The sequence below is a fragment of the Filicampus tigris genome, chromosome 12 (assembly GCF_054856515.1).
Source record: "Filicampus tigris isolate MCC_2025a chromosome 12, RoL_Ftig_1.0, whole genome shotgun sequence".
In the NCBI taxonomy this organism is placed as follows: Eukaryota; Metazoa; Chordata; class Actinopteri; order Syngnathiformes; family Syngnathidae; genus Filicampus; species Filicampus tigris.
In genome coordinates, this window is record NC_141228.1 from 16,653,428 (window position 1) to 16,676,142 (window position 22,715).

The 22,715-nt window shown below is 42.5% G+C and overlaps 3 protein-coding genes across 3 annotated transcripts; all 3 read right to left on the reverse strand.

Annotated features, from left to right (window-relative positions):
- Positions 1-650: 650 nt before the first annotated feature.
- lsm2 (LSM2 homolog, U6 small nuclear RNA and mRNA degradation associated) lies at positions 651-2,547 on the reverse strand. Its single transcript, XM_086047441.1, has 5 exons — positions 2,409-2,547; positions 2,155-2,222; positions 1,998-2,028; positions 1,432-1,491; positions 651-1,252 (listed from the first exon to the last, which is right to left on the reverse strand). The coding sequence occupies exons 1-5, from the start codon at positions 2,409-2,411 to the stop codon at positions 1,127-1,129; spliced, it is 288 nt and encodes a 95-aa protein (XP_085903567.1). The 5' UTR covers positions 2,412-2,547; the 3' UTR covers positions 651-1,126.
- A 613-nt stretch (positions 2,548-3,160) lies between these two features.
- inpp5d (inositol polyphosphate-5-phosphatase D) lies at positions 3,161-11,364 on the reverse strand. The gene is made up of 26 exons (XM_086048026.1): positions 11,174-11,364; positions 11,027-11,090; positions 10,105-10,240; positions 9,892-10,036; positions 9,668-9,808; positions 9,296-9,386; positions 9,130-9,207; positions 8,977-9,054; positions 8,786-8,909; positions 8,543-8,649; positions 7,833-7,935; positions 7,461-7,657; positions 7,279-7,396; positions 7,102-7,198; positions 6,860-6,998; positions 6,615-6,723; positions 6,438-6,526; positions 6,242-6,323; positions 6,044-6,133; positions 5,852-5,962; positions 5,004-5,083; positions 4,851-4,938; positions 4,609-4,755; positions 4,327-4,543; positions 3,640-4,067; positions 3,161-3,363 (listed from the first exon to the last, which is right to left on the reverse strand). The coding sequence occupies exons 1-26, from the start codon at positions 11,311-11,313 to the stop codon at positions 3,323-3,325; spliced, it is 3,240 nt and encodes a 1,079-aa protein (XP_085904152.1). The 5' UTR covers positions 11,314-11,364; the 3' UTR covers positions 3,161-3,322.
- Positions 11,365-12,096: 732 nt separating this feature from the next.
- On the reverse strand, positions 12,097-21,012 carry gpr17 (G protein-coupled receptor 17). The gene is made up of 2 exons (XM_086048505.1): positions 20,711-21,012; positions 12,097-15,540 (listed from the first exon to the last, which is right to left on the reverse strand). Exon 2 carries the CDS (start codon positions 15,530-15,532, stop codon positions 14,513-14,515), a length of 1,020 nt encoding a protein of 339 aa, XP_085904631.1. The 5' UTR covers positions 15,533-15,540; positions 20,711-21,012; the 3' UTR covers positions 12,097-14,512.
- Positions 21,013-22,715: the final 1,703 nt, after the last annotated feature.

The following is a 22,715-nucleotide window of genomic DNA, read 5'->3' on the forward strand; positions in this document are numbered from 1 at the left end:
ATACCTGTCGTCATTTGTTTCGATTCTGGAAGCGTTTCTCAAGCAGACGTCTTCCACAACACTCACTGGCCATTTTTAAGCTTCTGTTGCTTTTGTTTATCATTAGGTATTCCACACGCCGCATCTCACGTAGTCTGCTGAAGCACCGATCCACTGTTTGATTCGTTGAATGGTTTGCTGGTGTCAACTGTGTGTCTCGCATTTAGATGGTATTTCAGACTGGATGTACTCAGGTGATAACAAAATTCAAGTCTGCAGTGGTTATAAACGGCTTTGGTTTTGTCGACCGCATCGTTTGGAAGAACTTTAAAATGAAAACGGCCGTGTAAAAGTTCGGTGCTCTTCTCCATGTTTGCTTTTGATCTGACCGCCACTATTCTTTCTTTTCCGGTTCCAGTGAGCGCCGCAGTCGGAAGTAACAGACTTTCACAATAAAAGAAATAGTACGACCGGTTTTCATGCGCGATCAAATTGTCGGCATTAATAAACTATTGAGTTATCGCTAAATTAACGCATATATTCTCATAATATTCTGATTTATTACATAATTTTCTTAGTGTAGTCCTAACACTCCTTTGCAAAAAACTCAAGACAACAGCTAATTTTAAAGATGATACCTTTAAATGACAATTAAAATGCACGCATACAGATTTGCCATGAAATTTTGCATCTTTATTTCCCAGAAATGAACATTTACAAATCAACATTTTACATCTTATTGAGGCCCAACATAACATCAGTTAAAAAAAGAAGAGGCATCAAAACATGACATTAAAAAAATACCTGGTTTCATATAAAAGTTTGTCATTTGTTTTTGTTTTTTTTTAAACAGTAAACAAACTAAGAAAGGTATGAAATCTGCTGGCCGTTGTTGACTCAATGTTGTTTTCACTTGGAATTAAATCAACCAAACCCTTCTAAGGATATTGACATGATTACTATAACAACAACCATCATCGTTTATGTCTTTTTTGTTGAGATGTGTTCTTAATATCAAATATGAAGTCGACTAACCAAGATGGGTCAATACTTGACCTCTTTTTAAATCAACGCAAAACAATTCAAGTCTTCTTTTTGACCTGAATAATAAACACCCTAACCACCCATGCCCCACCCACACCTGCAATCACTGCTTCTGCTGCATGGCCTCTTTACGTGCAGCGTCTTGAAGTAGCTGCGTGTCCACCTCGTCGGCAGGCAGCTGCACGTAGCGCACGACCGAGCCGCGGATGAAGCAGTTTTTCACTGACAACTGAAAGCAACCACCGCAAGTGTTCTTGTCAGTAAGAAGCCCATAACATTGCGGAGGGGCCACATATCAGAGTCTACTGGAAGGCTTATTGTCACACTTCACATTTTACTACGATGTCAGTGTATAGATGGTACAACAGTATAAATTTACTGTCTTCGCAACAATGTCACATTGCTTACCATGTGTGGGTATTTTTCTGGATCTGTGACGCTGATGTCTGTCAACTTGATGTTGAGGTACTGAAACAGGAAAAGGAAAAGAGCCAGAGCATGTCAAGCCATGTTCAAAAGTCTTGGGTCAGCAATTCAGCACAAGGTTTGGTGGTGGTTTTAATTGCGTCCATTTTGACACACTCAAACAGTACATTCACTGCAATAGCTCAATTCGAATCAAGATTAAATTATAGGGGTAACAAAAAACAATTTGAATGGGAAAATCGGTTATGATTTCAAAGATGTTTGTCCAAAGTGTTCCACTTTAAAATATATTGATATGTTTCGATTCATCATTTATAGTAAAGGTGCATCTTTGAAGGTTTACTTCTTTTTGTTTTTTTTAAATCTTGCCAAGTACAATTTTTCTCTTCTATCGTCACATGTATTATTTCTCAATTTGTTACTCTTGAAACACATTTTCCCCTCGTTGGGACTTTTTTCACAACACATACCGGTATTTCATAAATATATCAACAAAACAAACACACACATACATACAGTATATTAATACAAACAAAATGTATTCATACCTGGTCAACCGAATGAAGAGTTCCACATATGCTAAAAACACAAATTGATAATAGGTAAAACAATACAGCCGCGCTTCCGCGCGAGTTACAATGAATTTTCGATTGATTCACTAAACGTTATGTTATCAGTTTTAACCAATACAACAATTAAGCTCACCTCAGGTCGTTTTTCAATTCCACCACCACGTCTTTGCCCACAAGCGACTTGAAAAACGAGTAGAAAAGCTGAACATAAAAAGAGCACAAAACGACACAACAACGTTAGGCTAGCAGCAAGCTAACAGTGCAGAGGACGCACTTAGCACACAAACAAAGCCAACATTTTCTTCGTTCCGACGAATTTTTCTATTAAACATCGCAAAAAAAGCCTAAAACCGTGACAATTTCATTCATTCGAGCCGGTTTTCTTACCATTGCTGCGCCGTTTTGATTTTTGCGGCGTTTGGACTGACGTCTATGATGTAATTAGGGCGTGCTTGACGTCAATTCACTGCGACACAGGTTGTTGATGAAGGCTGTGTCAGTACACTCAGAGTTCCACCAAGTGGCGTCATTTAGCCATAGTGTATGCTTTTTTTGCCTACTTACGCTGAAATGCTTAATGCGTATAGTCGTATGTTAATATGTTTATCATTAAATGTTGGTTCTGAACGAAAGTAAATGTTTTTGGCGCTTTTCCTATGATTAGCAACACAAGAAGGCTAACACGTGGAGTAATTGAGGCTTTATGCTAACACGGCTAAAACTTATTTATAAGAGGTGTTGACTTCATGTTATGTTTGTCAGTTAATTAAGTATATATTTAGGACATGTACTCGATTTTTCCTCCTCGTCCACAGGTTCCACGGGATTGTTATGTATGTATATATGTATATATATATATATATGTATATATATATATATATATATATGTATGTATGTATGTATGTATGCAAGTCGAAAATAAGAAGAAAATAAAGAAAACTTTGGTTATGTCTGACAGCACCCCAAACACATTGTGTCATGGTTTTATTTCAGGTCAGTGGAGCCACTCACTTGGTAGCCATTCACTTTTACTTCTATTTAAGTCAAATGTGAAGAGAACAACATATGTTATGTAGCATTACTCAATTGTGATTTTTTTTTTATATACTGCTAAAAAACACAAGTACTGTACATCCAGATCTTGTAGTTACGTTTATTGGAGCAATGATCATACATTTCAGTGGCATCAAATGTACAATATGTACAAGATGCGACTGTAAACATTCAGTGGCACGGGAAAGATGGAACACAATGAAGGAGTAGTGAGGCGGGAAAGCGGTGTCCCTAGCTGCAACCACGTCTCACTTCACAGAATGGCCCATCTTAGAAACGTTGGGATGCGCTGAATAGAAAGAAAGACCATCACGAGACAAACTGGTCTGAAAATGTGGGACATACTTGTTAGGACATCGTTAAGTCCGTTTTCCCCCTTTTGTACGGTCAAATTGTCTGGTGTGATTGACAAACAACTAAATAGTGTGCCGCAATTTCAGATAGTAAATGGATGTCTTATGGAGCATGTCTCTTACAGTTTTTGGTTTGCCTAGGAACCGAACTGGGGTGAAAACGGACCAAAGCAACAACTGATTTGTGAACTATAGGTATGGAAACTCCTTACGGTCTTTTTGGGGGAGCGTCTGGCTGGCTCTTGATGGTGGTCTATGCTTGCTTGGAAGTTCAGAGCTATCCCTGTAATCTTTGGGTTTGGGGGCCTGTGGATCTGGAGGTCCTGGGCGAGCTTTGGTGGGCAGCGGTGGTCGGCTGTTGACCACACAGCCTTGCGAGCGTGATGGAACCACTGGCTTTTTTTGCTGGTCGACAACGGCTGGAAGAAGAGTCTTAGACTCGGAGCAGGTGAAGGAACGATTGCGAGGGGTGGGCACCGGGGGGCGTTCGGGGTCTCCGTCAGGTGGCTTAGATCCAAAAATAGGATCTGGCTGCATGAGCTGGTTCTTCTGTGTGGTATCCTGGTCCTTGCACTGACTTTGTGATGTTCTCATGGAGCCGTAGAGTGGATTATCAAACATCGCTGATGCCTCCACACCCCTAAGAGACAAAGTAACATTTCCACCAAACAGTTTGGTTCAGTTCACATTGTATGTTGCTTTGTCCCAATTGAAAATGCCCCACTTTACAATGCAAAAAATAAATTTTGCCTAGTTGCACGGTGTTGCTTCTTTTCCGACAGTGGAAAAACAAGACCGATTGGGAGTTAGCGGTCAAAACCATACCATAGTAAACTGAACTGAACTTCAGGTGAAAAACGGCTCTCACGCAGTTGTCAACTGTGAAACCAGGTACTCACGCTGGCTTCAAAGGTTTTCCGGTGGGACTCTTCTTGGAGTCTATCCCGACTTGGCCGCCAATGGGCAGGCTCCTGGGTGGCATGCTGTAACTCCAGCCTTTGTCAATCACGCTCCTGTACGACACCTCCATGTAGCTTGGGTTGGATATGTCATGGCTGACCGGAGTCCTGTCGCCACTTTTGCCTTTGGAGTCATCCCTCTCCACTTTGACGAAGTCTGAGGGTCAACGAAAAAAACGGATGAAGCTAACGTTTCCAACTAAATGAAGTGATCTGACTCACCGTATAACTTCTCCGTGGGTTTGCCTTCGGAGGTGTGCAGCTGAATACCGCCGGTCAGCACGCCAGATTTCTCGCCGTGGTGCGTGAGTGCCACTTGGAACTCGGTGTAGCAGAACTGGGCGGCTCGTAGGGCCACACAACCCTCCCCTTGTAACAAATGTAATAAAAACCCTTCCATTTGATAAAAAAAACAACAACTTATATTTCGTGTCTTTTCCACCGTGTTTTTCAGCCGTCTTTACCGTATGACTCATCCGAGTCTGTGGACTTCACACAGATGAGGACGTGCTGGTCAAGAAGGTACTCGGCATCCGAGATGATTGGCGTAAGCTGCAAATAGACAAGATTCACTCGATTCCGCGACAGGCCCACTTTCTTCGTAGCGGAATCCTTACCTCAACTTGGTTGCCGAACCACACTTTGATGGACCCATCCGAATGCTCTGTGTTCTCGCCTTCGCAGGTCCTGACAGGTTCTGAAGAAATTCAGCAAAACGTTCAGTTTTGGGGAGTTTCTGCCTGCTGATGCGATTAAGATACGATGGACCGGCTGAAGTCAAGATAGCACAATTCAGAATTGATATTCCTGTAAAGTTGCATTAAACGGCGGAATTCAAACCACCTTATCATTATGTATGACGATATAGCGAAAGACTCCGTTGACCAATTAGAGGCATTAGAGGGTGAATTCTAGGCTCTTGCTTTTTCTTTGGCTTTTTTTTGCAACACACAATCAACAAGATGGACCACAAGATGTCAAAATTATTTCAAAATCAAGACTTGAACATACCAAATATTTATTAGTGTATGTGAGACTCCTCACAGTAAGTATCGAAGGAGGAATTTGGGGTGTTATGCTTTTTTTTGGGGGGGGGGGGCTTTTCTTTTGGCAAAAAAAAAAAAAAAAGGAACATCGTCATGGATAAAGTCATGCAAGGTGTGAAAATCATGTGACGTCCCTAAGAAATACTCAGATCAGCAAGCATCACATAATTTCCCATTTGCATCCTTTTTGCTTTGTCTTTAACATTTTTTGGAATGGAAAAATAAGATATCAAAACCACAAGAGACCCTCAAATCATGCCAAATAGCCGAGCAGTACCATTCCATTCAAAGTCACGTTAGTGTTTATTTATTTTTTTTACCTTATAGTATCAACAGTGGTCAAGTAACACAGTACAAACAAGCATGTTCAACCTAAGATGTTCCAACTGTGGCATTGGCCAAAAGGTCTGTTAGCTTACTCTCCAAGCAGCTGGAGTGGTATTCAATAAAGAACTTGGTCTTTGACTTTGTCAGCAGGGTGGCCTTGCAGTTCATGATCTGGATACCGCCTTGGGGCGCACTGTTTGGATCTGGAGAAAAGAAAAAGAATGTAAACAATTAAAGCGCTTTTGGAGAAGATGAGTGGAAATTCATCCATAGCATGAACAAACCTCGCTTGGAGACAAACTGCGAGGCGACGCCCACTTCAAATGAAGCGAAGACCGGTGAGTGGTCGCTGGTCATAATGTCGTTTGTGCAGCCTGGCCAATTGAGAAGAAAGACTTGAATCAAAATGCTTTATGGTAGTTTTTTTTTTTTTTTCTAACTTCTTCTAACTTAGAAGACATTTTTTACTAGAAACGACTCACCGTAGGCTTGACAGACCACGTGGACCAGAGGGTACGACTTCCGCAGGACACGATCACACCATGACGGCAAATTATATTTAGTCTGAGAGATTTCAGTGAAAAAAAAAAGATTACATTAAAGCATGTATGCTTGGACATGTCAAGGCACCAAGCAGTTGGGGGGGGGTGTAGAACATCTGGCAAAACACAAGCGTACCCCTGTGGTTTTGGCCTTTGTGTAGGCATACTTGTCACGCGTGTAGCGCTCAAAGCGATATGTGGGCGCAAATGTGATCTCCTCCTCGGCTGCGATCCGAAATTTGAGAGAAGGAAAAGAAGTCTCAGTATTTTTCAAAACATTTTCAAAGTATGAGTCTGATCAATCGAGACGTACCAAAATGCAGGAAGACTTTGTCGTCGTTGATCTCCATGTTGAGCTGATCTCTGCACAGGAGTTCCTGGTACTGCTGCTGCTTGATCTTTGATACCACATACTCTGCATCCTGACAAAGTGTAAAATGGTACCCCGAAACACCAGTAACAACCTTCATGGGGTCATTCATGTAGCCACCCATCTTTACAGAGCTATAACAACACTTAAACTCTGTATGAGATTTTTCCTCGATTTTTGCAGTTTACCAGATTGGAGAAATCCACCCGATAGTTGAGATCGCCGAGCCAGAAGAGGTGTGTGAATTTATGGGTGATGTCAAACGGATTGAGCTTCTTGTCTCCCAGATTGAGGAATCGCAAGATGTTCAAGTAGTTTTGGTTACGTCTGCAAAGACAGGAAATGTACACTTTTGAATTCCAAGCTTGTTATTTGAGCAGAACCGGCAGCGCTGACAGACGACTGTCCTGTCCTGCGCTGTCCTGCCCACCTGAGCTTTTTCTCGCTTCCCGACGTTAGGTGGCTGTTGACAAAACCGAAGGATGTTCCGTTGAACATGAAGGACACTCCTACTGCTCCTTTGTTTCCTGAGAAAAAAAAAATGAATGTCACGAGGGATACACTTGCACAGGACAATTCGTGTGGGGGCATTTTTAGGCTTGCGTACCCAAAGTGTTGGCGATCCCTGTCTTGACACTGTCAGAGAAAACATGTGAGATCCTGTTCTCATGCTCCGGCTTGGCCAGGACCATAATCCGAATGTTCCACAGTGTTTGGATAGCTACCTGCGGGGTGGGAAGGTGACTTAGGATGGACACCTCCAGAACTGCCGTTTCCTGATGCACTGACCTGTTTGAAGCTGATATTTGTGATATCCCTCAAGACCCCTTTCACCGTGTCGGCCCACTCCCTCTCGCCCAGAGGGTCCTCCTGTGTTCCGATGACGTAAATGTCGTGCGGGATGTGGTCAGCCGTGTCATCCTGCGTCTTCCCTTGGCCTTTACACTGAAACCAGGAGTTGATGTTGTGCGGTGGACCCGCATTTCCTACAGGTTCATTGGGAAAAAGCGTTTCAGTACAACATGGTCCCTTTTGGCCTGATGGGTCCGATTACTGATTTTAACCGGGCAGCCCAGGTTTGACTCCTCGCATGGGAATGTTTTTTTTTTTTTTTCCAGAATTTCTGACCTACTTGATGTGGCCAGAATTGAAGAGTCTTACCCAAATTCCAGGTGCCGACAAAGACCGTGATCATGTCCGGTTCTGGTTTTTCCGAGTGTTTGTTCTTCATTTGTTGAAGAAGCTGACAGAAGCCTTCTCTTTTCTGATGTAGGAAGAAAAATGTCACCCTAATAAACTTTGAAATGAGTCTTCACTTAAGCAGGGAACAGACATCTCGATTCATGGACGAATTAGAGCATTTTCCCCTTTTTTGCAAAAGGGGGAAATTCTCCGATTTTCCTGAGGGATTATCTTGCAGGGTGGAGTGTGTTTGGAGTGATTTCTCCTCATTGTCAGCTCGCAAAACAGTTACTACTGATAAACGTTAAACCTGTTCAGTATTTACCATGGCAAATCTTGATCTGTGTGATCAACACAAGAGTTCAATGAAGTGTTTGCAACTGCAATCTACTGTAGTTACCAGGTAAGTGACTAAACAATTAGTCTGGCTTCTTGTTTGTCTTCATCTACTACAATTCAGTCTTCTTTATATTTTCCGGCCATCCTAATACCCTGTCGCACCTTGCTGTCTCTCACAGATCAGTCCCCGTACCGCGACGGACATTGTTTCGAGGAGGAGGCTCACGATTGTTGTGGACATGTCGCCGTGCGTGTGTGGGTGCTATTTTTCTTAACCCGAGTACACACACATTTTTAAAGGTATCAAAAAGCAGCATGTGCGTACTCTGCTCGCCGAAAGTGTGTCTGACCTTGGTGTTGTCAAAGACAAACTCCTTTCGTAAAATCTTCTCTTTCTCCGTCTCCACCACTATGACCAGTTTGGCGTGCATCTTCTGCGACTTCACCAGCTGTCTGACTGGGTAATAGTTACAGTACATGGTTTAAAATGTTTCACATTCACACCAGGTCAATAGTGGGATCGGGTCATTAAAAAAAATGGCAGTCAGGAGCCACCGCGTGTGTGGTTAAAAAAAAAAAGAAAGAATCCTTACTTTTGTTGTGCACAAAGTACTTGTCGTCAGGCCCGTCCTTTGCCTTTTTGATGTGAAGCTTCCCGCCTTCCACGTCTACTTTCACGAACATCTTGGTGGGGATTCCCAGAGATTCTTGCTTGACCTTCCAGGTGAGAGACGACGATCATTCATATTGACAAAGCATATGTTCCACAAGGTGCCAGGAGTACCTCAAAGACAACAGGCGGTATAAGAGACTTTCTGTGTCGTCCTTCATAGCCGACAGAGTTGAACACAGCGTTTATAGCCTAAATGGAGGGAGCAGTGTTTTAAACCCGACAGCATGGCTCATAGTACATTTCGGAAAGAACATTAGAAGCTACGTTATCCTCGATGGAGTAGAGCAGTTTTGTCAGTTGCTCCAGCCTCGTAGACACAGATTGGCCTGGATCTGGTGGAATCTGAAAAAAAAAAAAAAAAAAAAAAAAGCCCAGTGACAATTTTTTGGGGTTGAGTTCAGTAGTACATAAAAAGGAGCATGCCTCTCACTTGTTTTGGAAGCAGTCCAATGCCTGGCGAGAGCTGATTGTCCAACGCTCTGTGGCAAACCTCCAGAGCTGGTAGGATGCGGGAAATTTCACTGCCACCCCAAATAGAATATGTCTTATTATTTGCTAATAATACATTTGTCTCGGTTATCTGCTGCCGATGAATGGGTGGGCAGTACGGTGAAGCATGAGGTTGGCACAGAAAAAAAAAATCTAGGGTTGAATTTTGGCTTGGGCCTAGGAGTTTCCCGTGTGGAGTTATCAGGTTGTCACCCAGTAGTCCGATTTGCAGTCGAAGACTGTAAAGGTGTGGCTCATGACTCTGTACGGAATAAATGTAGAAAATGGATGGACGGACAGTCGAGGAGTTTACCTGTTTAGATTCTTGCAGATTGCCACCGTGAGCTTCTTGAGACCGGGAAGGCTGGTGTTCCCATTCTCGACTTGTTCAGCATCCAGACAGATGGAGGTTCTGAAGTAGTCAAAAATGAGGATTTGCTGCTCCTCTGATATCCTGAAAATACATGTAAAAAAAAAAACCCTTTAATCCCGAGAAAAAGTACCTAGCTGTTCAATTTTGCCTAAAAATGAGCATACGTGGCCATGTCCATTTGCTGCAGCCTCATCAGGAAGGTGTCTGACAGGCATTTGCCGACTTGCTCGCAGGACTTGATGTCGCTGTCCTTCGCCTCGTTGGCCATGAAGTTCCTGGGTGGAAGCTGCGGCGGAGGATTGTTGGCTTCTGGCGGACAAACCAGAGCTTTTAGGACCTTTTGTCGCTCATCAACATTTAGTGGAATGTGCCCTAACCCGGTTCCTCGTCGAATTCCTCCTCCCTTTGGACGGCATACTGCAAATGCGTGATGAGCCCCATGCTAGGGTTGTGATAGGCCTCCACCAGCTCTGGAAGCATGGAAAAGAACCTGATGGGAACGCCTTCTGATGCCTGGTGGGACGAGAGAAGCACAAACACAAAATCCTTTCCAGGTCTTTGGAGGAGATCTTTGGTTGTCAACAATCGAATGGAGCACTTAAGTGACATCCTGCAATTTTAGACCCTTCGCTCCAGCCTTCAACTTTTCAAGTATCCTACCTAAAATTGATCTCCCCAATGCCCAATTTGGAGTGAGGATTACTTTACTATTTTGTATTTTCTGGTTAGTTTTTCTTCCAGTGAGTGTCCAGTGATTATATTTGACCTGTTCCATTCCACCTGTGTCAACCAATCAGCTCTTTGGCTGTCCTGTTCGGCCCCTTCCAACCAACTATCCTTTTTCACCCAATCAGCTTTTTCCCCCATCTTGCTCTGTCCGTCCCCATTAAAAAGATCTTTGCCTGTCTTTTTGCTGTATCAACCACTCAGCACTCCTCCTGTCCTCTTCTGCCCACTGCATGCCCACCAATCAGCTCTAAATTACACTGCTCAATGCTCATTCTGTCTCAGCCGATCAGCTCCTTGCCTATCCTAACCTCGTTCTACCCAGCTGCGTCTGGTCTGTGACGCATCGATTTATTTCAGCCAGTTGCACTACAGTCTGTCACCTGCCAAGAAAATGCCACAAGATGACAGTATCACTCTTCAAACACCTTCCTGTTCCCTCTCCGCCTTCATAGGACAAGCCGTTTTCATTTATTTTAGTTTGATTTAGTTTTGCCACACATGGGATGACGTTTTTTTCTTTAGCCTTGTACAACAGTTGGAAAGTAAGTTTATAAACAGATTGTGACCCACCTGGACTGACAGCTTCTTGTCTTCATTGGGTAGGATTCTGTACGTGTATACCTGGTTCTGGAATCTGTGGTTGACATCGTAAAAAGTGCAACTATGTCACTGACGTATTTAACAAGTACAAGGAGGACTAGAATGTTGTATACTTACAAAACACACAAGGCGAATGCTCCTTGTATGGACTCGCTGTCCCGAATGAGGAAGCTTCCATCTTTGGCCGCCTTAGAGAGCAGATCCTCTGTCTTGGACCGAGTGATATTGCCATGACACCAAGCCTGGTAGCTGTGCATTATGACCCGTCCTGTCCCTTTTGCATCTAAACTAGACTAACATTAATGCTGATTGTTTTTTTTTGGGGGGGGGGGGGGGGGGGGGTGGGCAGCTTCATCTTTCACAAGTGTGCTCTTTCATTCTCACTTCCTCATTTGAAACAGACACCCACATCCCCGCACGCACACACACACACACACAAACACACACCCATATGCCAGAAATGGCACGTATCCATAAATGCAAATACATGTAGAAAAATTACGTTTTTGGTCATCTTAATACCTTTCTTTTGTAAATTGCAGCTTGTCATTTTTGCAACGGGATATTATAACGGTGACAAGGAAAATCAAGAACTCACAAAAAAAAAAAAAAGGAAGTACCAATAATAACATATTTAATAAACATAATGCATTGTTTCTACTATAAATAGATGTGAGACACTGCTACAAATAAAATGAATCAACCTGGTGTTCTACACTTAAGTTAATGTGATCTGATGATCGGCTTCATTGAATTTAAATGAGAAGTCGGGTCTTAATATTCAGGAAGCACCGGTTTAAAATGGCTTGCCATTTTCATGCAATGGACAGGAAGCATTGCAGAAATAGGAGGGGGAAAATAGACGGCTGAAGAAAACCACAACTCAGGTCACATGACACGAAAAAGTAGATGTGCGGATGACAAACCCTGCCTGAGCTTTAAATAGCTTTAGTCACTTTCACAGTAAACCGTGATGGCGAAATGTCCTATTTTTTTTTTTAATTAAATATGCTCATAATAATGAGAGATTAACTACACACTTTTTTCATAATACATTTATTGTTGACAATGTAAAGTCATAAAAGGCTCACACTGTTCCAAACTCTCTATTTAAAATCACATGAAAGCACAAAAGCAATAGGACTATGAAAATGTCACCCTGTTAGCTTAGCTGGCCTTTGCCGTAGCATTTTGGTTAACAAACAAACAACAGCGTACCATTAGTATACAAATACAGTCAGGGGCGGAGCCAGAAAGTGGCTAATGGGTGGGCCTGGAAAATCCAGGGTGGGCCTGAATATTTCTCTCACTGAGTACAATTCTCCTATCCTGACACATGCTATATAGAAATAAAATGACAAACTGAATAATATGAAGTTCAGATCTTCCTTCAACAACCACAATTATGCCATTCTTAATATTCAATCAAATAAAAAAATCCAATGAAACACAAAATCATCAATAATTTATAATAATTTTCAAACAATTTTAAAGTATAGAAATATTTTTATGAAACTCACTGGGTGGGCAGTCTGTCAATCTGTGTGGGCCTGGGTGCGCACAGGCCCACCCATGGCTCCGCCCCTGAATACAGCACAAGTTTTTTCTTAGTTACCGTACATCAGACAAAATGGATGAAAGGAGACAGGGCCATACGGAAGAGAAAAAGGTAACATGAGTTTAAAGACTGAAGTTTACGAAATGAAGCAGTATATTTTTCAGGGAAAAAATATTTCAAAGAAAAAGTTGCCACACCATTTTTAGGGAAAAAAAGTTGTATGCTTTTGCGGAGAAAGGCACATTTTGAGAAAAAAAAAAAAAAAATTGGGAAAAATTGTATTTGAAATGGTTTTAAAGTTGTGTTTTTTCGAGAAGAGTTGCCTGGATAAAAAAGTTAGAACGTTGCGAGAATAAAGTTGTAATATTGTAAGACTAAAGGTCATAATATGAGAATAAAACCAATTTTTCGCGGTAAAAAAAATGCTTTATTTTCAAGAAAAAGATGTATTTTGGAGGAAAAGAAGTTGAATATTTGAGGGAAAAAAGTCAGTTTTTTTTAATTAAAAAAAAGTACATTTTTCTGAAAACGATTGTATATTTTTCAGAAAAATAATTGTATATTTAAAGTTATAACAAAGGTTGTTTGTTAGTTTGAGTAAAGAAGTTGTATATTTTTAACAACGTTTTTATATTTTTGAGAAATAAATCAACAGTATTTAAAAAGTCAATTTTTTCTCAAAAAAAAGTTGCTTCTCTGGACAATTCATCAATTACCCTTTAAAAAAGTATAACTTTTGATTGAATTCAAGGGCAACTTTTCTGTTGGACACTATGCTGTGTTTGGTCGATCTGCATTTCCTGGGGTGTAGTTTAGTGACAGGTCAATTCTTAAAGCAAATAAAACCTCTCTGGAACGCCTCCAAAAGCCCCAAAACATGAAATCCACAAATACTCAATACGATTGATTAAAAACTGAAATGTAACAAAAATAGTTTGTAAGGTACTGGACAATGACGTTTATATTTACAATGGCGATTTGTCAAGCACAAGTAAACATGATACTGGTATCAAACTGTGATGATAAAATATATACATATATTTATATGCAAAAATATTCAATTGGGTTAGTGCTTCTTTGAGGGTTTTAACAGGAAACTTAAGGTAAATGCTAACATGCTAGTACTCTGACTTATGTTCATGTTATATGATAAAATTGTTCCCGCTAGTAATCCATTATCTTTGTCTTTTGGCTCTCACTTTGGCTGACATTAGGATTATGATGGCAGAATGGACTGTTAGCATTATCCTCCATGGTGGAAAAAAAAAAAAAAAAAAGCAGTTTTGTTAAGTGTAATCTTTTCGTCTTTTATCTTGGCTCTCTTTGTCATTTTTTAAGTTCATATTGTCGTACCCGCTATTAATACTATGGCTACAATGTTTGAAATACGTATGTGTGTAAAATTTCAAAGATAAGTTCATTTATACTAGACCAGATTGTGATATACTGTTAATAACATTTCCTGAGACAAAAATTAACGAGGTTATGACAAAAAAACAGTACACTAACTTCTGGTCAACGCATGAATGTAAAGCCAACAAGTGTCGCAATATCAGGTGTGACTAAGCCTGAGCGATTTATCGTTTTGGGGCCGAAATCGCGATCTCAGACATCTCAAAACCTGCGTTTTTTTCGAAAGGGCTGTTATCCCCCAGGCTCATCAAACAGCGGCATGCTACTATGGACCGGTCACTATGGCCGAAGCGGCGTCAAAATAAAAATAAAAAAGTCCACGTCACGCTCCCGCTGTCACCCATACTCCCGAAAGTCACGTCTTTCGCGGCCGCTTGGCAATGCTAGCCGCTAGGCTACCTTGCTTGCTCCGCAGCTCCCAACGTAATGTCTGCGAGCTCAAACTAAGTAATGTTTGGGATGCATTTGGCCGATTACGATCCAGTTCAAAACTCTGACTTGGCACTAACAGAACTCTCATGGGTTCCCTTCAACTCCCCACTGGTAGCCCCGGTTACCCCCGCCGCTTTGTCTTTGCACAGCAGTCGTATCAAGGTACCGCGGAACTTTTCCGCGCCAAACAGGTAGATGAGCGGGTCCATGGCGCCATTGAGGCATGTCAGGAGTGACGTTAGCCGGTTGGCCAGGCTCAGGCCTCGGCGCGTCTGGCATGACACATCCGGGTGGCCGTAGCCCAAGATGAAGGTGGCTCGGCTGGCGTGGTAAGGCAGGAAGCACACCACGTAAATGAGCATGACCAGACCGATTGTCCGCAGCGCCCTCAGTTTTAGGGTGGGCTCCAGCCGAGACCCTCGGTGCAGGCCGCGGATGATGAGCAGGTAGCAGGACAGCGTAGCAAGGAAGGGTGGCGTAAAAGCAACGGCGAGGGAAATTAGCGCCTTGCGCGACGCTTTTTCCCGGTAGAGCTGCAAGCAAACGGTGGTGCCGTCCGCCTCCAGCGTCTGGCGGGTGACCAGCAAGGGAGCCATGGAGACGGTGACCAGCGCCCACAAACTGAAACTGATGATGTGGGCATAGCGGGCGCGGCGTACCTTCAGCGACCGGACGGCATGAACCACCGCCAGGTAGCGGTCGCCCGCCACGCACGCCAGGAAATACAAGCTGGCGTACATGTTGACGTAAAAAAGGAAGCCCGCCAAGCGGCAGGGCACCTCGCCGAAGGGCCAGTGGCCCCCGGTGAGGTGGTAGGTGGCCCTCAGGGGCAGGATGACCACATAGGACAGGTCGGCCACGGCCAGGTGGGTCAGAAAGATATTGGCCGGGGAGGACGTGCCGCGCTGGTGGGAGAAGATCCAGAGTGCCAGGCTGTTGCCGTTGAGCGCTAGGAAGAAGATCAGGATGTAGAAGCTCCCAAACAGGACGTTCTCCATTGCTGACTCCGCCGCACAGCTTTGGGACGTCTGATTGGACGCCAGGGAGGGCAGCTCTGTCGTAGCCAGCTCCATCTTGGTGTCTGTCAAACAACATTTGTAAAAAAAAAAATAAAGCAGGATTTTATTTTTGGAGTAGGAGCCTAAACCGGCTGACTGGGTCAGCGACGGGCTACGGAGGTCACTTCGAGACAAGTATTCGCACTCACATCCACACCTGTGGAGAATTTAGAATCTTTAAAACATCCAAGATGATTTTAAGCAGGAGAAGTGGGGTACACCATGGACTGGTTGCGATCCCACCGTAGGGTACATATAGACAAACAAGCGTGCACAACCATATTCAAACTAATGGACAATTTAGAGTCTTTCATTGCAAATGTCGATAAATATCTTCCCAGTCCTAAATATGTTCCCTTATTTGCTGCCAAGCACCGGATATGCATCACATGTAAATAGACCATCGGAAAAAATGTAGCCTTAGCTAGCAAACAATCCGTCGCTGTTTTTGTTGCTAAATTCGGATTAGCAATCTGGAAAAAAATAAAATAAAGACTGAGCAACGTTTTAGACTCTTGCTTTGCACAGAGGAAGTCTTGATCTTTAAGCGAGTCAAAATGAAGTCACTTTCAGATTTTTTTTTTTTTTGCCAGTAACGACACTAGCATCTATTGTTTGGAAGTGGGGACTGGCCTGTGACAAACACCCCCCTGCTGCGTGGAGTTTCCTGTCGTCGTCCGCTTTTCTGCTAATAGCAGATGGATGGTGAAGAGATTACGGTTAAATGATTTTACGACGAGGGCAGCATGGTGGTGTTAGTAGTCATGTCGGGGTTCAAATCTTATCTCCAGCCTTCCGTTAGCATGTTCTCCCGTTCTTGTATGAGATTCCCCCCCCCCCCCCCCCCCCCGTTTCCAAAAATATGCATGTTGGGTCAGTGGCGGGGCCAGAACGTGGTTAATGGGGGGGGCCTGGAAAAATCAGGGTGGGCCTGAATATTTCTCTCGCTGAGCACAATCCTCCTGTCCCAACATATCGTATATTCAAATATTCAATTGTCAGATCTTCCTTAGACAATCACAATTATGCCATTCTGAATATTCAACAAAATAAAAACAAACAAAAAAATGCAAATTAAAAAATAATTTGATAATAAATAAAAATGTTTTTTTTTTTTTTTTTCAGGAATCTCACTGGGTGGGCAGTCTGTCAATCTGGGTGGGCCTGAGCACACCCAGGCCCACCCATAGCTCCGCCCCTGTGTTGGGTTAATTGCAAATAGCCCATAAGTGTGATTATGAATAGGATTGCTTGTTAGTCGATAGGTGCCGTCTAATTGGCTGGCAACCAGTCCAGTGTGTATTCTACTTTTCTTGCCAAAAGTCACCTTGTAGTTGAAAAATAAAATAACTTACCGGAACTTTGGAAAGCCAAGCGCATCATCAAAGTGCTAAAGGTGTCTCCTATTTTCAAAAAATGCCTGTTCAAAATGCCCGGAAACCCTGAAGTAACCTGGGTGGATATCCCCCAGTTGCATCTATATCAATCTAAAATGGAATAAAGTTTGACTAACACATTCCCACATTCCACTTGGGATTGCGTGTTATCTTTGAGACACACCTCGCACTTAATCATCCTCGACTCTTGTCCTCTGGGAGCCCCCCTGACAGACTGCATCGCCCCCGCCTTATTATTACCATGTTGTTATGGCATTCCTTTTCATCCCGACGGCAGGGTGGGAACAACGAAAAAGTAAAAAGTAATGACTTGTTGCCGGTGTCTTCATTTTTTATTTCTTTTTTGGGGGGGGGGCCTCACAAGCTCACAGATGTTGAAAGGAGTGGCGGGTCGAGGATATGCCGAAAGGAATCGGTGTCGATTGCAGCTGCCCTGACTTTTGGTGCCTTGAGAGTCAGCCAGACATTGTAATGTGTGCGTTTGTGTGTGACGGCTTTCAATGAGGGGGAATCAGGCTGCCGGCATTCAGAGGCTCAAATAGTGAAAACTAATTAGAGGCAGCTGACAAGAGTGAAAATTACCCATGTCAGTAACCCGACAACAAAATCATAGGGATCTGGTCCCGAAACCACTGGTGGTGTACGGCAAGGGAAAGCAAGGCAGTTTTTTTTGTTTTTTTTCCATACATAAGTCAACTCAATGTGCTTCACACAACCAAAAGCACAACACCTAAAAGCATTTACAAACATCTTAAGAAAAAGCAAAGCAAAGAGAGCAAAAGTAACTTCCTAAGAATGACTCAAATTTGTGTGCAGCATAGCAGCTAAATGCCGCTTCACCATGTTTACTTTCAAACCTGGTCTCCGCTAATTGACTCGAGTCTGCAAACCTCAGGGCCGTACTGCGCTTATAGTCAATGAGTATTTCTTTAATGTATTCAGGACGCAAACCATTGAGTGATTTATAGACCAGTAGTAGATTTGGGAAAATGTATTCGACAGCTGATTGGGAGCCAGTGTAAAGACTTTAGGACTTGTGTAATATGCGAGTCGGAACCTGAGCGGCAGGATTCTGAATAAGCTGCGGTTGCTTGATGCTCTTTTGAGGGAGTCCATTGAGAAGACCGTTGCAATAATCAAGTCTACTGGAGATAACTGCTGAAATTCAGGACTGAGTCTATCAGCGCCCCAAGATTTCGGACTTCGGTCTTTGGTTTTTAGAAACGGTGACTGTTTACAAACAGCAACACTAGGGTGTGATGATAACTCCCTGGATATACCATACTGCATGTATTTTTATAAAAACAGGAGCTAATAATCGATTTTAGACAGAATAAAGGAACCCCAAAAGCAAGCCTTATACATGACAAAAAAAGTTCAACTCGTTGAATCATACTGCGAACACAACAGCGTGCTCGACCGAGAGTTAACATTTGACTTGAAACACAGATGCAATCGTAAATCAAGGTCGACAAAGGATACATTTATTGCAAAAGCTTTACTCCTTTTCTCCCTGACATGCTATTTTATCAAATTTTTCTCAGTCTTTTATCGAAAGCCTTTAATGTTTTCTTCTATGCGTTGCTTCAATGGTTTGTCAGTCAAAGACAAGAAAAAAAAAACGCCCAAAGGGATTTGTCAAAGTGTGCTCCGAGATATTTGGAGACTCGGGGGCGGGGGAGGGGCTCTCATTGAGAGAAACTGAAAAAGCCACAAAATTACCAGACAAAAAGAACACATTCTTGCCACGGAATTTGTCTTGATGCCCTTGGGCCGGCAATACTGCGTGCCCCCCAATCAGGACACATTCTCAAAGTCTTTCATTCCTTCTGCCATTAGGCTGCTCGACAAATTAAACGAATGACTTTTCTCTTCATCTTTCATCTTAACCTTTCATACGACGTGGCTTGTGTTGCACGTATCTCATTGTTGTTATCTATCGCTTGCATCCGGCCTCGTAATCTATTTGCCATGTCTTTTCACGAGGTTCTTTTATGAAGTGCAGTGATGCCACTCAGTTACTTTTAGTCAATAATGGCTGCCATTTTGAGAACTAGTTAATATATTTAACGTAGTGGTCAATTGAAAGTTATTACTCATTTGACATTTTAGTTTGTAACAAAATAGAGCTCCATAATATTTACCACTTAAATGCAGAAGTGAGTCCACTCTAAAAACAATTGGGTTAAAAATGGACCGATACACAAATTGGGTCAATTTGCCCCACTTTCTTGCATTGTTTTGTACAAAACAGCCCATTTTTGGGGGTTGTTTTGTACAAAAACTACCCGTTTTTGTGTTGTTTTCTGCAAAATCAACCAAGAAAGTCGGTCAAATTGACCCAAGTTGTGGATCGGTCCATTTTTGACCCCAAATTGTGTTATTTTTAACCCAGCTGTTCTTAGAGTGTAACATAAGGCCCAAGTCATTAATCACCACAGCAAAGTCACATGTGGTCCACGCGGAGTTTGCACTTGCAACATGTTAAGAAATAACATAAAGGAGGGAAAACACACTCTTTTAACTAACCAACAGGCATACTAAAGAAAGAAAGGGAAACGATTTTCATCTTTAATCATGAAGGATTATGGGAAGAGGTCATTCGCGCCCTATCGTCTGAGCCAAGTCGTGTTTTCAGCATATTGACATTTCCCATCGATGGACCAATGGAGGACGTTTTCAAGATGGAAATACAGTCCTTATGTTGAGTTTGTGACAGCCAAAGATGAAAATATTCAAGGGATACGTCACTAATTTTGCAATTTTCAGCAGTAAAAAAAAGTTAATATTTTGTCTGTAATGAATTTGGTAACTTTTATTTTTTGTACAACTCACACTTTCCAAAATGCATTTTTGCCACTTGCTGTCGACTGAAAATGACATCACAAGTGTTGAGGGCTCGGGTAACAACCAATCACGGCTCACCTGACGTTCACAAGCTGAACCGTGAAGTATTCATAAACAATGTAAATTACAGGTTTTTTTCTGGCACTCCTCGACACAAAAGTTTGGGAGGAAATGGAATTTCGCGACAGTTGCGAATCTGTCAAAATGGCAGAAAATTGAGCTCCCTAAAAAATGCTGTTTTTTCCCTTTTTGGAATCAATATTTTTTCTGTTCATGATCGTGCAGGTTCATGTGATTCTGACTGAATCTGGCAGAAAGATTCATCCAAAACAAAATCTAATAATTCTATTTTTTTTCTTTATTAAATTACAGAGTGTTTCATAAGACTATGTCACGTTATCTTAGGATCTGTCAAGGGTAGCAAGCTAAAACCGGTGTATTTGAAAGGGGAAATCTTCAACTTTTCTGTTGCAGTGGTCTTGTCAGACCATTGTTATGTCGCAATCAATGTTTTTACTTTTTTTTGCGTAAAAAGTGATTTGCATCGATTTCTTTATTTCGAGATAATGTCGTTCACTGGAAAGGAGAAGGCGCTTTGTGTCTTCGTTTGGCAAGAATGGATGATCTGAAGACTCGCATAACTGAGGCTTTCACAACCACTGATCCCCATTTGCTTGTTCGAATTTGGTAAGAAAAGGAATACCGTTTCGATAAACAAGGACTCACATATTGAACATTTGTGGGAAAAAAAAAAATTCATAAAACATTCATTTCTTGGCATTTTGTGTTTTTTTTTGCTTCAAAATTTACAATCAAAAGCTTTCAGGAAATAGTTGGGTTTTTGTTCAACTGTAACGTATAAATATATTACGTAACATAAAGTAATCTAGACTTATAAAACAGCCTGTACTTTCAAGAGGAAAAGGAGGAGTTGAAAAAAAAAACTCACCTGATATTCTGAGAGAAAGCCCGAATGAAAAACTGATGACAGTAAGACCGGCAAAGAAGATGAAGACGTCAGGGGGGTGGGGTGGGGGTCCCTGCGAGATAAACAGATCGTGATTCTTCTGAACCTTCCCTCGCCTCTCCTCCCTCAAGATGTTCTCGCCGTTGAGACGGCGGCTCTTTTTGTGGCTGTACAAATTTGACAACACAGAGAGGGAGTCCCGACGGGAGGCTTGGGTTTGAACCCTGAACCCTCCCCTTTCTTCTTCCTCAGAGAGCCACTTGTTGCACTCCACAATAGCCCCGAGTCAGACTAAGTGGAGAAGAATGGCATGCTTCGTCCCGGCCGGAGACCCGCTTGTCGGGCCGCTGCTCCATGGAAACCAAGAAGGCCCCCGGACTCGTCTCCCCCCCCCCCCCTGCTGATAGAGAGTGTTGTCAATTGACACGTTTATGAGGGAAAGCCTCAGAGATGATGGCTCGGAGATGCTCTGTTAAGATTCCACAGAGGGCCTCATGCACGGGAGCAAAACAAGAGTGTTGCTGGTGGGAAGAAGGAGCGGGACATGGGGTGGGAGGGCCTGGTCTGGGGGGGGGGGCGCTCGAGAAACAGAGGCCCTTGTTGGTCTCCTAACCCCTTGGGGCTATGCCGACTCACAACGCCCCAAAAATAATCAGTCACATAGCCAGCGGCACAGATGTGGAAAGCAGAGAGATATTTCTTTCATAGCACAGCTGTCCTTGCGCACACACATCAGGCCTTTCTGCTCTTTGTCCCTGTCCTCATGCAAATGGACCCCATCAATGAGGCCACTATCTGCGCCTTGACATTGCTACCCTGTTAATCGGCTGCTAATTGGGACAAAGAAGGCCCGCCGCCCCGCCGCCCCCCGCCACTTCAACTATAGGCTTTGTCGAGGCCAGACGCTGTCTACCGTGCATGCGCCCCTCCCTTTCGCACTCCTTCTCCCGTCTGAAAAAAAGAAAAATTGCCTTGTGAAATTTGCATGCATTGCTAGGCATTTCTTAGGGGGGGGTTCTTGGGTTTTGTTGCTGTGTGTTAATCTGAAATGAACAATACTACAATTGGGTCCGCAGTAGAGTCCTATTCCTTCACCATAGTTGATCAGTAACTTAATTGTGTTTGTGTTAGTTTTTTTTTGTCTGATTTTTAGCAAATTTTGTTTGGTTTTATTGTATTTTGGTTCAAGTTTGGTTAGCTTGTTGATAGTTTTTGCTGAATTTTTGCAGAGTTTTACATTTTTGTAATGTATTTTTGTTAGGTTTTTGATTATTTTTTGGGCACAGATTTTTTTTTATTTTTATACTATTATTTTTATTATTATTTTTTTTTATATTATTTTACCAATTGTGGGTTCAGATCCCAGTCAGTGATATGTGAGTGTGAATTTGTCGTCAGATTTGAATCAGGTTTGGCCTTTTCGTGTGCTAACGTAGTTGGAAAGTCACGTGGTGTACACAGAAAAAACATGTTGTCCATAACTTGAATCTGATGAAAAAATATGTACAGCACTAAGTGAGTGTGCTTTCCCGTGGCAAGTATTCTTACACCACTGTATTTCCCTGCGTATCATTTGTAACCTCAAAACCTCATGTCAGCAGCGCCGTAAACCAAAGACCTCCTGTCTTTCCTTGACCATGTCTACATTCCAATTGAGTGACTGATCAGACGTGTTTACTCAAATAGTGACTGTGCACACCATTATCAGCGGCAAAGTTATTATTTTAGTAGTGAGGCACCATCGGAGAAAATGCTGAAAAAGTTTGATATTTCGCTGCATGCTTTTGAATGGGGTAAAAAAAAGTAGCGCAATCTGGCGGACAAATGTAAAAGCCAGTGTAAGTGATGTAGTTGTCCGTCGGCTCAATGAGCAGGTGAAACGTTTTTTGACCAGTGCTTCGCTTTATGTACAGATTGGTGCAGTCATCTAACACTGGGAAAATTAAGTAGAAATATCAGTTAAGATCAGGACAAAATACTATGACGC